This window comes from Fomitopsis serialis (genome assembly GCF_022376445.1).
Source record: "Fomitopsis serialis strain Sig1Antser10 chromosome Unknown B0H18scaffold_430, whole genome shotgun sequence".
NCBI classification, from domain to species: Eukaryota; Fungi; Basidiomycota; class Agaricomycetes; order Polyporales; family Fomitopsidaceae; genus Fomitopsis; species Fomitopsis serialis.
In genome coordinates this window covers 1-17,147 of record NW_025955390.1, presented here as the reverse complement: position 1 = coordinate 17,147, position 17,147 = coordinate 1, and the positions used below count along the sequence as shown (strand labels likewise).

At 55.2% G+C, this 17,147-nt stretch overlaps 5 protein-coding genes across 5 annotated transcripts; 2 read left to right on the top strand and 3 right to left on the bottom strand.

Annotated features, from left to right (window-relative positions):
* Positions 1-2: 2 nt before the first annotated feature.
* Positions 3-930, top strand: B0H18DRAFT_1129818 (uncharacterized protein; the record flags this gene model as incomplete). Its single annotated transcript, XM_048035430.1, has 4 exons — positions 3-99; positions 289-623; positions 674-727; positions 778-930. The coding sequence occupies 4 exons, from the start codon at positions 3-5 to the stop codon at positions 928-930; spliced, it is 639 nt and encodes a 212-aa protein (XP_047884640.1).
* A 5,592-nt stretch (positions 931-6,522) lies between these two features.
* On the top strand, positions 6,523-7,849 carry B0H18DRAFT_1129817 (uncharacterized protein; the record flags this gene model as incomplete). Its single annotated transcript, XM_048035429.1, has 4 exons — positions 6,523-6,553; positions 6,606-6,717; positions 6,769-7,541; positions 7,593-7,849. 4 exons carry the CDS (start codon positions 6,523-6,525, stop codon positions 7,847-7,849), a joined length of 1,173 nt encoding a protein of 390 aa, XP_047884639.1.
* A 297-nt stretch (positions 7,850-8,146) lies between these two features.
* On the bottom strand, positions 8,147-9,394 carry B0H18DRAFT_1129816 (uncharacterized protein; the record flags this gene model as incomplete). Its single annotated transcript, XM_048035428.1, has 5 exons — positions 8,147-8,237; positions 8,295-8,644; positions 8,715-8,888; positions 8,935-9,152; positions 9,205-9,394. 5 exons carry the CDS (start codon positions 9,392-9,394, stop codon positions 8,147-8,149), a joined length of 1,023 nt encoding a protein of 340 aa, XP_047884638.1.
* A 1,856-nt stretch (positions 9,395-11,250) lies between these two features.
* Positions 11,251-12,261, bottom strand: B0H18DRAFT_963080 (uncharacterized protein; the record flags this gene model as incomplete). The annotated part of the gene is made up of 4 exons (XM_048043142.1): positions 11,251-11,268; positions 11,562-11,954; positions 12,015-12,114; positions 12,173-12,261. 4 exons carry the CDS (start codon positions 12,259-12,261, stop codon positions 11,251-11,253), a joined length of 600 nt encoding a protein of 199 aa, XP_047884637.1.
* A 1,584-nt stretch (positions 12,262-13,845) lies between these two features.
* B0H18DRAFT_1129814 (uncharacterized protein) lies at positions 13,846-14,789 on the bottom strand (the record flags this gene model as incomplete). The annotated part of the gene is made up of 2 exons (XM_048035427.1): positions 13,846-14,482; positions 14,536-14,789. The coding sequence occupies 2 exons, from the start codon at positions 14,787-14,789 to the stop codon at positions 13,846-13,848; spliced, it is 891 nt and encodes a 296-aa protein (XP_047884636.1).
* Between the last annotated feature and the right edge of the window lie 2,358 nt (positions 14,790-17,147).

Sequence of the window (17,147 nt, the reverse complement as noted above, 5' to 3'; positions counted from 1 at the left end):
CCATGGCGCGATTGCGGGTAAGGGTGACTGGCAGAAGGCAGTCGCAGACTCAAACGGAGACTGCATGTTACCCGCGTTCGCGCCATGACGCGAACACGGGTAAGAGTACCTCGCATCCGCAGTCGCGCCATGGCGCGAACGCGGGTTATGCACGCTGAGATTCATGCTGCGAGGGTGAGACGTTTAATGCTCAGAACGTGAAAATGCCTTCCTCACCCATCCTCACCCCATCCTCACCCTAAGGATTGGTCAAAAAGCCCCTATAATGGTCGTCTGAACCAGACGTAGGGGACGCCGCGGCGTCCTCCCACATACCAGCTGTCAACCTAGCCCTCAAATTCATCCGCAAGCTCCAGCCGAATCCCTGGCTCGCGCACGAGAGGCATGATGCAGAGACCATCTCACGGTTGAAACGTCCGTTGATGGAGACCCCTGATATCAGTACAGACAAACAGCTATCAATCAAGCTGCTCCTCGCAGACACAGATGGATCCGAAAAGATCTACAATGGCGTACGCGATGCGATCCTCGAACGCTTCCCAGATTGCGACATCCTCTCTCACCACCTCGGTCAAACAGAAGGTTTCCGAGCTCTCGGGGTTGTTGCGATCATTGAGGACAATGTGCGTGAACCGCTGTATTGCGTACACAAGTCCATGTTAAGACCAGGAAGCATGCCCTTCCTGCAGCGAGCCGCGTTACGATGCTGCGCTTCTCGCTTCGGCTGGTAAGACGAAGGCGCGACAGCAATTCAGTACATTTCCTGTTTGCCCTCAGAATTGGGCACGTTTCCGACCCCCTGACGGTGCAGACAACATGGCATATCGCAGGAGTGTCATAGACGGCATCTTTGCGGAGCTGCGCGAGACAGGAAACTGGACGTCGTCGAGGATATTCCTGACGGGTCAAATTTCTGGGATTCATGCCTAGCAGCGTGGCGATATCAAACTGGATGACGTGTACCCCATCTTCTCTCTGAATGGGGCCAAGATCTACGAGCACAAGGCATCAAATTGTTGGATCTATATATGGATCCCCGTCAATTTCTACCCTGACCCGTACTTAAGAAGACGCAGGTCTTCCAAGGCCCAATTGTTTCTGGCCCACTGAAACCTAAGAGCTCTGACTCATATCTCTCCACCGGTCTTCATCATGCTGCTGCCTTGCAAAATGAAGGGCTGATTATCTGGGATGCTGCACGACATGTCACACTTCGTTCACGTCCCTGGATTGTTCTCGCCGAAACATTTGCGGTTGAGGCACCTGAGCTGACTGGCTACGTTGGACACCATGTGAAGAAAACGTGACGCCTGCGATGTGATTGCCCTGAGCTTAGGAAGCCTAGCGGATCACATCACTACTCCGTCTGTGCAAAGCCAGACAATTACTCTGAAATGGGCTGTGATCACCCTGACTATGATCCTTCCGACATACTCGAAGCCTCGCCCGCGGACCACGACCTCAATGTTCGTCGTGTACAAGCATCTCGTCCCTGCTGACTACAAGGAGCGGCGACTCGATACAGAGATTTCGAAGCCGAGTATTTTCTCTCGCCCCACGCGCATTTGCATGCTCCCAAACCCACGGTTTTTTCCAGGCGACATCATGCATCTATGTGGGCTGAATATCACTAATTTCTTGCAAAAGCTCCTCCGAGGTACTGTAGCAAACCCCACAACCCGGACTTAGGCCACGCGTCACAAGCCCACCGCCCGCCGCCGCGGGGACGACATGTTGCACGTCACACCCGCCCCGCCGCCGGCGCCAACAATGGTCGATGGGCGCTAGGAGGGGCCTGCGGTGGGCACAACGACAAGACCACATTCTGGCGGGCGCGTCACCCGTCACACGCGTCCCCGCCGCTGCGCCGGATCGTGTAAAGCCTGCGCACCACACGTCACAGCCCCATTCGGGTGGTGGGGCTCGCTACAGTACGATGGACTGTGACACTGTGTAAAATGGCGATGGCAAGGCATTATGGGGGTTGGTTTGTTTCGTCGGAGAAGGCAGCACCGTAGAAAACAAGCGGCACTGGCGAGAGAAAACCTACCGTGTGCATTCGACCGCCCTCCCCGTAATCCAGCTGAGAAGACTCATCTCAAGCGGCTACAAATGCTGGGGGTTCCTACACTGGATGTACGGGCTCGGCCATGCGCTCCCGCATTGAATAATGCCAATAGAATATTGGCGCAATTTCTGCAAGCTTGTCGCTGGTGTTCGAATTGTCTTCCAGCGACGAAGCACTGCGGAGCAGCGTGAACGGGCGCACATTCTATGGACAATTTTTGTCTACGGATTTGAACAGCTTTAAGTTCAAGACAAAGTCTCTCGTATGCACTTCCTGCCGCAATGCATGCACGCCCTCACTCACACACCATCCGAGACAAGCCGCATAGGGCCGTTGATATGTAGTCTACAACTCACTTTCGAGCGGACAATCAGACGCACTTCGACGCGCACAGGTCAACGGACTCAAGGCCCTCCTCCCTGAATTCAAACAAGTCAAACTTGGCTCACGTCCTATGCCTATTTTCGACGCGCGTGCCAGCGTCTGACCCCTGCATCCCTGAGAGAAAGGTTCCTCCCATGTGAGCGAAGCCGAAGACACCACTATTCACATGTACTCTGCTCAATTCGAAGCTGCGACTCCATGGGGTGTGGAACGAGGTCGTGTTCAGCGATGGAGGTGCAGGCTCAAAAATGGTCAGATTTGCTGCAGTGCTTGGAAGGAACTCTCAAAGAAGGTTACTCGTATTGCTCGTAACATCAGGGTACGTTCTCGCCCTAGTCTGCATTCATTAATTACAACATTCTGCTGACACGGCCATGGCAGATGTCAAATCACATGCTAGTTGACAATCGATACTCATCCTAACATCGCATGTGGAGAAGTCGAATATAACTTTGTGGGTAATAACGGTGAAGCCCTCGCCCTTGTATTGCAGTATAGTAACTCGGATTTTGCAGTTCTGAAGGAGTCGGAATGGACATTTTGTGCTTGTCAGCGCGGAGACGTCGAGCACGACTCTCTGACAACCATCAGTGTTACCAAAATCACTGGATGTGTACAGTAAGCTCTGAAATCGAAGGCCCTTCCCCACGAGGCCATAGAAGTTTACATTCCCGTCGTATTAGTTCAGCATTTCCCGAAGCTTCTCCTTTGCGCGAGCGGCCGGCGGAAGATCAACCTTCTCATCACACGGCAACACCCTGGTTTCATAACTAACCATGGCTCGAAGGCAGTCAGAGAAAAGATCAAGCACGAGGAGGTCGAACCACTCAGTTCTACTGCCCACCATGTACTAGGCTTGTCTTGCTCACTGTGTAGCCTGGATCGACGCGACCACAATGTCGGTGAGAATAACTGTAGATATGATCAAGAGTGCTTACCTTAGCACCGATCCTCTTCGTGTTCCGTGCGTTGGAGACCCGTTCTCGTAAAGCCTATAAAGGGCAGTGCAAAAGGTCAGTGTCCAGTCAGTACAGTCATGGACGGGTCACTGTGACACGATCGGTCACTGTAACACCCTTTCACACCCCACCATACTGTGTTTCTCACTTGCTACTACTGTTTTATCAACCTTGATGGAATAAATGGTCTATCTAGCTACTACTGGTATGCTTTCCGGGCTGAGAAACCGTGAGTTCGGCGCACAATAGGTTGATTGTTATTGGGCGCCTATGAGAGTGATACCTTGATCACCCACTGTAACACCCATTTTCGGGCTGCGGAGAACTCGTCGCTGGGATTATGAGGGTAGAAATTGGCAGATGTATGCAAGGTATGTATAAAAATAATTCGAGCACAAAACGTTGAGGTTTTCATTGGTAGTGGTCGAAAGGTTGCTTTCGATTTGGGCGTTACAGTGACCCGTCCATGACTGTACAATCAAACCATGATAAACAAGTACGTCGAGTTCTGCCTTTCTCTCGGCATCTGGCAACAAGGTAGGCTTAGTTAGGCTTGCAGTCGTCGTGGGTTACGGTAGGGCTCTTCTCTAGCATGATCCCCATGTGGATATTCCTAATTGCACAGAGCTGAGTTACATCGACTCGGAATGATGACGATCGAGATGATGTTCTACGTACTGTGGATCAGTGACATCTGGGCGGTATTTCGCACTCGCCTTCAAAACTGATCCCTTCGCTTTCGCTGCCTTCTTCTGTGAAATTCGGGTCTGACTTGAAGAATGCCTTGGCCAGTCGGATGGATATGACCTGCGAGGCCGAAGGATCACTTTGCTGGATCAAATAATATGTCAGTCGTCGATAAATAAAGAATGAAAGTGTGAGTGCGCAACATACAATGGTGGACGAACAGGGACAATCTACGAGAACATTGGTTAGTAGCGTCGTTCATCGCCTCAATCATGTCTTTCTTACCGTTGTGATGTTGGTATTCGCACGACCCGGACTTGCGGATGCTGCAGCCACAGTCTCGGAGCTCTCAACCTCGGAGGATGGTTGGTTCCTCGCACGGTGGGCATCCGGGTGTGGGCGGCGAGCATCGGAGTGTGAGTGAATGTCCAATTTCCAGGTGTGGGTGAGCGTCCGTCGGGGGTATCGAAGGAGTGTCCGGGTGCACGTTTGGACAGAGGCGCGGGTACAGTCGTCATGACGGGTGTCGGCGCGAGTGTGACAGGCGTGCCTGAAAGTGTAGTAGAAGCCACAGGGGAAACCACAGGCATGGGGATGGGCGCAGGCGTAGGTTAGGTGCCCGAGGCTTAGGCGCGGGCGCCGGCAAGAGTGTGGCTGGCACAAGCGCAGGAGCGAGTAGCACGGGCACAGGCTTAGGCAAAAGTTGACACACGGGGTTGAGTGTGGGCGGGAATGCGTGTAGACAATGGCAGCGTAGACCCGGGGTTGGCCGATGCAAAGCGGCGTCCACATCGACTTGGAGACCCAGGTCCGGGGTGAGCGATTGTTTGCACTTCCTAGCTGGGCCAGCGCCATGGCTTTGACTGGTCATCACAGAACGAACGTTACATACAATCTGTTGGTCAGTTTTACGAGTACGAACTTGATGCTGTGTAATTAGGCTGGAAGTTTGAATACCATTCACATTCGCCTGTATTCGACGTACATTACAGCAGTCCGAAATCAACGGTACCCGAGGACATTTCAAGTTGAACGAGAGCTGCAATTGAAGTCGATTGAAGCCGAGGCCATGAGCTGACATAGTCACGGGCAGTAGCCCATGCATCGAGCAGTAGCGAATATAATGGCATATGTGCCCTTGCTCACACCAATTTAGCGGCAGACTCTGTCTCACGTGTTTCCTGGTGAAAAAGTGTCACCCCATTGCCTGTAAACCAACGTCCACGACCGTTCACGAATGTCAGCACAACAATCCAACAGAAATCTGGCTGAATATTCGGCGTTTTCACTGGGCCTCAAGGCCCGGTTCACAAGCCCAGTGAAGTGCCCCCTACTCACTCACCGACTGTGAGGTAGCCGGGTTCGGCGAGGCGAGCGATGTTGCGGGTGAGCGTGAGCTGGCGGCGTTGAGGTCGGGTACACACAAGAAGCGGGGCGATAGTCGGACGGATAGCGGATGAGTGGGCGAAGTCCTCGTATCGTTGCTTGGGCTCCAAGCCCGGCGTAGGTATCATATTGATACATGAGCAAGAGTCGACCGAATCGAGCGAAGAGTCGTATCAAGTAAGCGTAATGAGTCATAGTACAAAGGGAGGAGTGGCGAGCTTTGGCACAGGCGCCACTCGGGCTGCCACTACTGCAACTCTGACGACAGCCACGAACGGATGTGGAAGGAGTCTGGATCGGTCGAGAGATGAGTAAGACGAAAGAAAAGAAAGAGAAAAGGAAAGGAAAACCTATATGTATGGGCACGAGCGTTGGGCGCTCGTGTGATTATGCGGGCGCTAACGCTACCCTTACACCGACTGGGATTGAGTTTGACAAGGTGGGTAACCTTCTGCTGTATGGGTGCCAGGTTGTTATCCGCACCCGCGCCGTTAGCGCGGGTGCGGATAACCCCTGGCACCCATACAGCAGAAGGTTACCCACGTCGGTGAGGGCCACATCATCTGTGCTTAATTTAAATATACAGACGCAACAGCAGCGAAAACACGGAAAAAACTTACCTTTTAACAGTGAGTTAACCCACCTTGGCGCGGTGACGCGAGCGCGGGTTAAAATTCCCCGCACACCTACATTTTCCCACACCTGCCGCGGTAATGCAAGTGCGGGGTCACCGTACCCGCGGTGGCGCCGTCGCGCGAAGGGGGGCATGCAGAGCGAAGCCTTTCGCGAGCCCGATGCGCCTTTGTTCAAACTCGCCTATCTGACCACTAACCCGCACTCGCGCCGCGGCGCGAGTGCGGGTTAGTGGATACGAAATATAAAGGTGTCATGTGGTTCGGCTGTCACGTTGTGCATGCGGAACCCGACCCGACCCCCGCCCCGACCCCGAACATTGGTTGAAAATACCCTACAATCCTGGCTCAATGGATGTCAGCGGTCACAGAAGCCCACAAAAAACGTGTGAAGGATGTGACAGTGATGGACGCATTTGAGGTTCAGGGCCAGCATGGTGAGTGGCGGGTGGCGGATATTACACCACTGATCGCTGACATGTAGAGTAGCTCCGTCAAGGGCGGAAATACAAATCACTCTGACCGAAAAGGAAGGGGATAACAACATCATCGTCGGAGCAGCGGAGTGGATGGTTGAGGGAATGAGGATTGAGGATGCACAGTGCGTAATTACAATCCGGCCGTCCGACATTCAATGCTCACAATCCGACAGAATTGCGCTGCAGCGGGTAGTAAGGGCCTATGGGACCAAGACAACGGCAGAGCAGCGTTTGAACATCGCGAAACAGAGAAAACGGCTCGAACTCCGGATCGAGCGCTTCCTAAGGAAGGGGGAGGAGATTGTGGGTACGAACGAATGGGACGACGGTCGGCAGCATACCGAGGTTATCGATGACAACGGTGACCTATCCGACTGGGAAGACATGCAGAACAACGGCCAAGCAGCCGCCGGGCCCAACGTAACAGGCAATGTCCCGGCTTCTACTCCGAAATCAAGAAAGCGAGATGGGAGGGCAGCGGAGTGGCGGCCGTTGTCACTTCCATCGTCCTACTCTGTCGACACGATCAAGACTACGGACGTGCAGCCATATGCAAAAGCGGAACTGGAGCTACGAATCGGGCAAGCGAACGACATCTTGCACCAATTGCGGATATTGCTCAGCCAAAAGTCGTTTGTAATGCGAGCGAAGGTGCGCGATGCCAAGTCTCAGTCGCGGAAGACACGGGCGTGGGCGGATGTGCATGCCGTTCAGAAAGGAGTGGAACACCAGGCCCGTATGTACAGGAAGGTGCGGCATGCGATGACAGTGCTCGGAGCAACAACGTCAACGCTTCGAAAGTACCAGAAATTGGTGCCTGACGACTTGAAGGTCAGCACAGCAATCGTAGAACCGAACCAGAGGGGGCAGCGACATACCCGGCTACCCTGGATATGGACGACGGATGTTCAAGGCGATATGAACGCAAATGAGACAATGACGGAATGTAAGCAGGTCACCGGTCACGGTACATCTACAGAATCATGATTTTTTACAGTACACCGTGTGCATTGGTTCCGAGCACGGTCACAGTTCGAGCGAGCCGAAGAAGAGGACAATATCCTCCGCCGGGAGCTGGATTCTGTCCGGAGATATTTTGAGTACGAGACGAAACGGTGGGCAGATCATGCCGCCAACCGGAAGAGCGGAAAGTATCCTGGGTATGCGGAGGTGTGCCGTCACAGGCAACATATGTACAAACTGCTACAAAAGGATGCTGACACAGCCTACGGTATCATGTACCTGGGGCGATAATACAAACTGTTTCCTTATACCGTTATCGCCATCCCAATTTCCCTAACTCAACATGCGTCCGCCGCCTGACGTCCGGTGGCGGGTGTCCGGTGGCGGGTGTCCGGTGGCGGGCGTCCGGTGGCGGGCGTCCGGTGGCGGGTGTCCGGTGGCGGGCGTCCGGTGGCGGGTGTCCGGTGGCGGGCGTCCGGCGGAGGACACGTCCCCTTTTAATGCTGTGATGGTGCACTACCGTGGCAGAACCAAGCAGTTCAACAATGTTTCGGGTCATGAAATACAGGCAAAATTGCTGATAGCTAGCTAGAAGTCGACCGTTAGCCAACTGGTCTTCCTAACGTTGGCCCATGTATGCACTTGGGGCCTCATGTAGTATACTACGCATAGCCTCTCCCTATTAGAACGTGACACGGAATGAGGGAGCAGGGAACCGGAGAACAAAGCCGCGCACCCGCCGGCGTACTGCAATGTGAGGCCGAGGGTCGGGAGCTCTAACACCGTGTTGTCGTCCCCCCCAATTGTTATAAGGAGATCGTACAAATCCTTTGCCGAGATTCTGTCGACGTGGAGTGGCGTTCGGCGGTTGGTTATAACGGACATCGCGTTGAATGGATTACCCCACAAGGGGAGAACGTCCGCGATGTTGGGACAAATCCGAGTTGAGGCGAGGGCCGCATAGCCCATAGCATGCAACTCCGGATGAATTATCCGGAGCATGCCTGCAATGAGGGCGTGCTGCTCTGTCATTGCCCGCAACCAATCCCGGCCGGGAGATTGTTGATCTGACAACGTCGAGGACACCTGTGGCGGATACGTAGTACCCTGGAGAGACAATGTTGGTCCAGCACTGCTGCTGCTCAATGCTGCGTACCTGGTGACCTTGCTGGTACCAACCCGGAGAGAAAGATATGCAGCCGGGGTCCAAGCTTTCCCATTGTCCGGTTGCCGCGAAGTTGTCCGGATGCTTCCGCCATGTTTGCGAAGGCTGCGGACGACACTTCTCGAGCATGGGATTGAGTAGGAAAGCATTTTCCCATATCTTAATCTGAGGGGTTTGTGAGTTAGCATCAATGGATACCCCGGGAAGGTACAAGGCTTGCCTTCTGCGCGGCCGTTAGGATACCAGGCAGGTACCAAAGCAGTATATGTCCCGCTGCATCGATGGCGGTGGCGGGCTGTGTGAAGATACCGTCGCCAAGTTCAAGGGGCGGGAATTCCTTCATGGCGCGATGAAGGCGGGGCATTGTCCGGTCAGAGATTTCCGCCGGGATAGCCTCCGCATAATCCTCTGCATTCCAATCCACGAAAACTTGGCTATGCAGTGAGCTTAGGCGTGTTGCCAAGGCATAGACCATGCTCACATCGACGAGAAAAGGCTTCAGCAATGATGTCGACCATTTGGTGTGCCTGGCCGATCATTTCCGGACTAAAGTCGGGGTCCGGCGCGGGTGACGCATTCTGCCCGGCAGTCCCAGCCGAACAAGCCAGTTTGTAATCGTACAACGTAACCATATAAGTGGATACACGCATGTCGAGATTTTCGTGCGGCATGGCGGGAGGAGACTGTGTTGATCAGGTCGGCAAGGTTCGATGAGATCTTCGGTGGGTCTGTATAGTTTGTACAACAGTCGCATGCAAAAGCTGTGGCTGGTAAATGTCTAGTAATGGTCTTACATTCCCGGAAGATCGGGCAGATCTCCTTGTGATCAGTTCATTATGGGATCTCGGGCCGGACTCTCCGGGGGGGGTGCATCGTTATCATGATTACGCAGTGATTGAAGTGCTGCATTAGGGCGCATCCGGGCTGCATCCGCAATGCTGAGGGTGTGCTCTGGTGGTGTGTGGGATACGCAAAATGTGATTTACCAGCGGGCACGAAGGAAAGGAACACACAGACAACCGGCCGACACATATATCCCGGAAGGAGATACCTTCCACTTGGGTCCGGCCGAGACATTGAATGGACAGCACATTTGTTATCAATTATCACGACCGGCCGCTCGGATATCAGCGGGTTCACAAGGGGTCGGCCGGCCAGGTCACAACAATGCGTCCGGACGGCGGCCCACCAGGCATCATTACAGTAGTGCAGTGTCGGCCGACCGGGTGGAGATGCATGCATTGTAGAAAACACGTCGCTGCGGCCGCAATGGGACCGTTGAAACGAGGTGTCGGCCGACCGGGCAATATTGGTTCCCCTGAAAAGCAATCCCAATGGTGTCGATCCGCGGTCCCTCGGCCGGCCAGAATGCCATGGTTTGCCTAATGGCCGGCCGCCATGGGACCAACGTCCTGTCCGACCGCCGGCCGACGGGGTACAGATGCATCCGGAGCACGCTCGGCCGTCAGGGTGTATATGGTGAGTTTTGACCGTCGGCCGACCTGTGAGCCCCCCAACATCTCACCGTCGGCCGACCCGCGGGGGATGACGGCACACAATGCCAATCCCAGCACACACCCTGCGAGCTCTGGTGGGCGGCCGCGACGGGAACACCATCGCGGTTCGACCCGTCGGCCCATCCGCGCGCGCCCGGATATTTTGACCGTCGGCCGACCCGGACAACAACGGCGGAGTCACACCGTCGGCCGACGTCGGGTGGCCGGGCAACTATAGGCGAATCTCACGTCGGGTGGCCGGGTAACAAACCAGTAGTTTGACCCCATTATGTGCATTGTGCTGACTGGTCACAATGTCACTCATAACCAGCACGTACACTTTAGGGCGCCTACGCGATCCCGCCCAAGGCATCCCTGAGGCAGGATTTCCTGGCTACATTCAGGCAAAACGGGCATGTCAGCGACAACGGGAATCCTGGGAAGAGAACAGCTATGGGAAACAGTACCTGTGTAATGGGAGAAATGGGCAGCAACAGCTCGGGCGCCTTCTGCTCGCCTGCACCTACAGAATACTTGCCTGAGGTGTCCCTGAGGTGGGATTCCCGCACAAAATGGGCATCACACAGTGGGAGCATACCTAAGTAGCTACAGGCAATAAATGGGAAGCATGAGTAACAGGAAATACAAGACACATCATGACTGGGAGATCAGGACATGTCAATAACAGGAAAGCAAATCCAGATCACATGTCAGTAATGGGAAGTAGTAAGCACTGCGAAAATATACATCAATAATCAAAAGAGTAACAGGCAGCACTGCTGAATGAATCAAATGTCGCCAGCCCGTGGTCCGCCACGGGCTGGCATTGCATTGGCATTTCACCTGAAAAGTAACATGGAGCATAGAATGAAAGGCCTACCGCCAGACCTGTGGTGAAGCCCAGGTCTGGCATGCATTGGCATTGTAATACTATGGATGACATGAAGCAGTGAATGAAGAACTGCATTGGCAATCCGTGGCAAAGGTTGTGAAATGAAGTGAATTGATGTCAAAGGTGTATGGGTCACGTGTCAACTAAGTAGCAATTCCTACACAATAAGTAAGTTGCAAGCTGTTGTAAGTGTAAGTATTTTTCCACAATAACAACCATCATACTCAGTGATCATAAGGAGAGTTGCAGACTGATAGGTGCAGACATAGGTGATCTACCTCCAGCCAGTGCAAATGCGGGTAAACAACACAACAAAATAGGAACTCTTACCCGCACTGGCGCACTCTGCGTGAGTGCGGGTAAATCATGCAAACAAAAGAGACACGTCTACCCGCACTCGCGCCCAGTGCGCGAATGCGGGATAATAATTGCATGGAGAAGAAGACTCACCGCCGCAGGAGACGATCCCCAAGTCAACTGGACTGCACGCAGAGACACCATGATCGGCTCTCGCTCCGCCCCGCGACATGGCCAGGATTCTGCCTTGATGCGGACTGCACCAGACTCGACCAAGGCGAAGTGAAATATGTGAGGGTGAAAGACAGGCAAAGAGTCCCACAAGAGACCACGAGAGATCAGGAGCTGATCCATGAGGGACATCATGAGGACCTTGCCGCTGCCAGTGTATGCGTATGCAAGGCATCGCTCCAGAAGGGCCACCAGCTCAATTTGCGTGGGCGGGATGATGTTCCGCTCGCGCAGGAATTGGCTAAAGTCCTCGAAGAGCTCCACCAGCAGGCACGATATGGGGAAGGTGGTCCAATGATACACCGCAGGAAATACCTGTCACACACAGGTCAGACTGCTAGCAGCACTGGCAGATAAAAGAAATTGGAGACGTACTTTTGGTTCAAAGACCACAAGGTGCTCTCGCAAGGGCAGCTGGATGTCGGGGCTGAGCGTTCGTGCGATGAGCTGGATGATGATGTTCTGATACAACACCCTGGTGAACATTGAGGTCAGCCCAGTAAATCACACAGTGCCGCATAACACGAACGTACTCTCCGGTTCGCATATCAGGTGGAAGGTTGTCAAAGTTGACCACGAACATGTTCTCCAGTCGCAGGTCGCGTGCGACGCTCTCATCCATCAGCACAAGTAATAACTGAAAGGTGATGGGTCAGCCGCACATTCCATGCATGCATACTGATTCAACCCGCACTGGCGCTGGCAGCGCCAACGCGGGTGTGCTATACCACATATGTGACCTGTTACCCGCACTCGCGCTGGTGACGCGAATGGGGTAACAATGCGTACAATTATTGTACTGTCTCTACCCCCATTCGCGTCACCAGCGCGAGTGCGGGTAACAGGTCACATATGTGGTATAGCACACCCGCGTTGGCGCTGCCAGCGCCAGTGCGGGTTGAATCAGTATGCATGCATGGAATGTGCTGACCCGCATCCGTGCTGGCGCACGGATGAGGGTAAAACACTACCACAACACGAGAATTTATGTACGGTTACCCGCACTCGCGCTGCAGCGCGAGTGCGGGTAACCATTTTCGGACAGCCGTGCTTTACCCGCAATGGCGCGTGTAGTGCGAGTGTGGGTAGAAAAAGGAAGAAGATGGGTGTTCCCCATGCGCAGAGGTCTGGTTTTTTGTGAAAACCTCGCCCTGACCCCGCCCTGACCCCGAACATTGGTCGAAAATCCCCTATAATACTGGGACGACGAGATGCACGCTCTTCCCAAGTTCATTGGTAAGAAGACTCGAAAGTGTCTACAAGCGGAGCAAGCCGACCAAGACAGCGACGAGAACAACCTCATCGAAAGCTGGAAAGTCAAATACGGAATGACGGCAATCACAGACGACAACCCCCCTCTCTCTTTCCAACGCGCTTTCCCAGCTGAGTCTGGCGCGATACCTGCCGCGCGGACGTTGTGGCGGCGAAGCCCCGTGTCCCGTCCCCTCAGGCTGCGTCGAGCGCGATCACTGCCGCGCCGCCGTATGCCGCAGCGGGGACCGAACAAGCCGCCTCGTTCTTCGAAAACATCAACGAAGGATGGGTCAATGACCCTGCACCTGGCGGATTCACTATTCCGTCTCCAGCTTCGCGTTCGCCGCCCAGAATTGCCGTGACGCCTCCTCCTCGTCCGGATTCGCCAATGGTCCTAGCCTCTCCCCCGCGCTCCCGACGGCCGCCCCTTCGACGCTGAGGACGCTGGATGCTACAGAACCAACTTCTCAGTCGACGGCGGTGAAGGGTGCGGTTCGGGCGACGTGGAGCGGGGAGAGCACGCGGGTTGCGAAGTGAGCACGAGGAGGGACGGAGGAACGGAGTGAACGGGTCCGGAAGCAGGCGAGCGAGCATGGCATGGGGGCGTCGAGGCGTCGGCTGCGGTCGACTCTGCTCGCGTCCCTTCTCTGTCGACCTTCCAATCCAACGCCCTCGTGCCTGACTCCTTCTCTCATACTCCCTCACGTCTGCTCGGTCTTGCTACGGACGGGGCATCCTCCGGGAACCTTGGGGCAAGCTCGAGAGCAGCTCGTTCGGCCGCGGCCGTTTCTCTGGCATGGAACGCGCCGACACGGACTTGCCAGTATTCACGCAACGAGTTTGTGCCAGCGGGGCGGTATTGCGCTACTTGGCAATCGCCTTGGGGGCCTTCCGAGAGAGGGATTGCATAGGCCGTGGAAGGATCGAGAACCGAGATGGGCGGAGTGTCCCTTCAATGCTTTGGTGCAAGCGCCGCCCGTTCAGCAGCGGCCTTCACCCAGGCGTGGAGCGCGCGGACGTGGGCTTGACGTTCCTCGCGCGACAGAAAGCCAAGATCCGAAGATGACGATGGATGGACGGCGAGCAAAGGAGAGGGCAGCGGATGGATGACAGTGTGAGGATGAGGGCAGCGCTTGGAGGCGAGTGCATCGATCGAGGACGTGTTCGCGGAATGAGGACGAGGAGAGTACGGGGTCGGAAGCATGCAACGCGTGTGCAAGGGCGAGGAAGGTGGAAACTGGGGAACTGAGGTACTCACCAGAGTCGACCTGACGCGGTACTCCTGCCCGTCGACCTCCCTGCTCGTCCTTTCGCAGCGGCTCGTCCTCGAGCTGGCGGAAGCATCCTCTGGGGGCCTTGGGGCGCGCGTCGACGCGTCTTGCGAGGTCCTGCAGATGCAAAGCGCGTTGCTCGCCGGCGCTGTCTGTACGGCCTTCTCGGTGCTTGCTCTTGCATGCGCCAACGTGGCTTGTTCGTGGGACTTGCAGACACGCTGCGCGTGCGTCGTCCGCGCCGTGGACGGGACCTCGAGTCGGGAGTTTGACGAGTCGGACTCTCGAGGGTGTGTGGGCAGTTGCTCGACTTTGGGCCTTGGACTGGCGTCAGCGGGGTGACTACCGAGCGCGCGGCAGTTCCGCACTACTCGGTGGTCATCTCAACGGTCGCCCGCGAGAGTGGTGCCTCGAGCAGAGTGGAGTCTGGGGCGCGAGGTGGGACCAGGAGCGAGGTGGAAGTCAGGAGCAAGTAGCTCGGCGCTTGATGCCCGCGGGCACTTGCTCGGCGATGTAGCGCCCACCGACTTCCGTATAGGCTCGGACCAAGCAGCTGGCGAAGCTGGTGGGCCGCAAGATGGGAAAGGAAGTGGTCGAGAGCCTCGAGGCGCGATCGACGAGGCATAGGAACTGGCGCCGTAGGCGCGCGAGCTATTCGCTGGCGCGAGAGCTTGGAATGGACTGAGAGCTCGCCATTCTGAGTGCGAGAGCCAATTGCTTGATGGCATGATTACTAGAATAGAGTGAATGTAGATTACTTTAGAAGTCAAATAGAGGGAACCCGTTCACCGAGGGAAAGAAGAGGGATGAGGACCGGAGGCGCTCGAGTCGAACTTGTGGCAGCGCGTTCCGTGATGCGGTCACGTGCACACCAGTCCGCGCGCCTCCACGGACGCGGGTCCTGGACTAGACGTGATTAAAGGGTATAATAGCGAGTAAATGCGAGGCACTGATTGAGGAGAGAGCCGGACACGTATGATACTTCTAATTATGGACTTCCGGGTAGCGGGTCATGATGATGATGATGATGATGATGAATTCAGCATTTATAAATCGCAACAAGTGAACAGATGTGCTAAGACGTGGTCCCGCCATACTACAGTACAACAGGAGAATCGGTGGTGGTTTCGTCGGGTGTGATCATGAGGCTTATATAGTAATGGGCAGGCAGCGATGTAGGGCAGCATAGGGTGTGTCGAGTCAGGGTAGCGCGACCGAGAGTAACAACGACACGAAAAAGTCCATCCTCCTCCTCTACCTCTCGTTCGCCTCTTCCGGCAGTCTACCTGTCTTGAAGTCCTGGAACCACCAGCGCACCGGCCTCGTTGAGTCAACCCCGACGAGGGAGATCCGGATTTTGCTGTCAAGCAATCTTGAGGCCTGTGGAGGCGCGGGTAGCGGGTCAGTCGATTATCGGTCTTGAATTCCCTCAAAATCTCGTGCGCGTTCTGGAGATGTGAAGCCGGTTCCCAAGTGTCGTGGACAGGGCTGGATCCTTTCCATCGGACCAGGAACTCTAGCTTGTTGCCCTTGGCCTTATTCCCACGCCAAGAAACGATCTTCTCCACTTCGTACTCCTCGGATGCCATGAATATGGATCCTCTGTGGTCGGGCAGAACAGGGCGATCCAGTCCTGCGAATTGCTTATCCGCTTCTTCATACCATCGGAGATGCTCGATATTGATAACAGGACTCATGGGGTAAGTGTCCGGGATGGCGGGTCGGTAGACCAGAGGGTTTAGTTGTTCTTGCTGGGTTGGACAAACGAGTATGTCCAGGGTCTGCAGGAGGACGACACGTGACGATTGCATCCCGCGTCGCGACACAACGCGCTTTCACTTCTTGCCAAAGCGTGTGGCAGTCGACCCCTGTGCGGCGTATGCCTCGCTTTGACGTTTCGATCTCGGACCTTCACTTTGTTCTCCATGGGCTGTCGTAGTATAAATACCTCTCGTATTCTCTCTTCTCACCCCGTCGTCTCTTTCTCACTTCGTGTACTCGATAGTCCCACCAACATCGAGTACCGCTTCGTCTTTTCACCCCTCCCATCTGCATTCCCTCTGTCAGTTCTGCGTAGCTTTTTGTAGTGGTTCCTCATGTACTTCGCTCCCACCGGCTTGAGCTCGGCCCAGTGGCCTCGTTCCGGGGGTCAGTGTCGGTCCCCGCTGGTCCGCATCACCCCAATCCGGCGGCACCGTATGTGGGCCCACCTCACATCTTAACAGACCTCACAAGGCTTACCGGCGCCGGTGTGACTCTCCTCGCTGAACTGCCATTCCTGGGCCTCTGCACGTCTAAGCGCTGCCATAATCGGGACCTCCCGACATCCGTTGTCTGTGGCTGTGCTTTGTTGGCGCTCAGTTCTGTGTCCCGATTGGCTGGGAATACGTTCTGATATGGTGTTTTCGCTCCGATCAGTGTGGCTCAGCTACGTTCCCACACCCGCCGGTAGGTATAAGTCATGCTGTCAGCCTTTTCGCTTCATTCTCCTGTTCTCACTTTCTGCTGGCTCATCACCGCCTTTCATCAATGCAATGACATGCTCCCTCTCGCCACCCCTCCCGTCCCAGGCCATCCACGTTGGTCTCCCCGACGAGCACTATGGTCTTCGCCTCGGTGCCTCCGCCGAGCTGGTACTCCTGGAGGCTCGCATCGGGATTGTTGCCGCCAAAAAGCCATCCCTGGATTTGAATCCGCTACAACCCGAGTTTGGCACCTGGTACCTCTGGGCCCGCCAAGTCTGCTACGCCCGGGTGAGTCCTCTCCACTGCTTTCCTGCCGTGCCGCTCATGCTCTTGTTCACCAGGCAGTCTTTGAAGCTCATGCCGAATACACTCGTGAAGTGGGCCACTTCGAGACTCGCATGCGGGGCCCGACTCTCAAGGCTCTCGATGCCCTCCACAAGCGCCTGGAGCACTTTGCAGCCCAGGAGTCCCCGTATCAGCAACTCATTCGCAATCTTCGGGAAGAGATACGCTGTGTA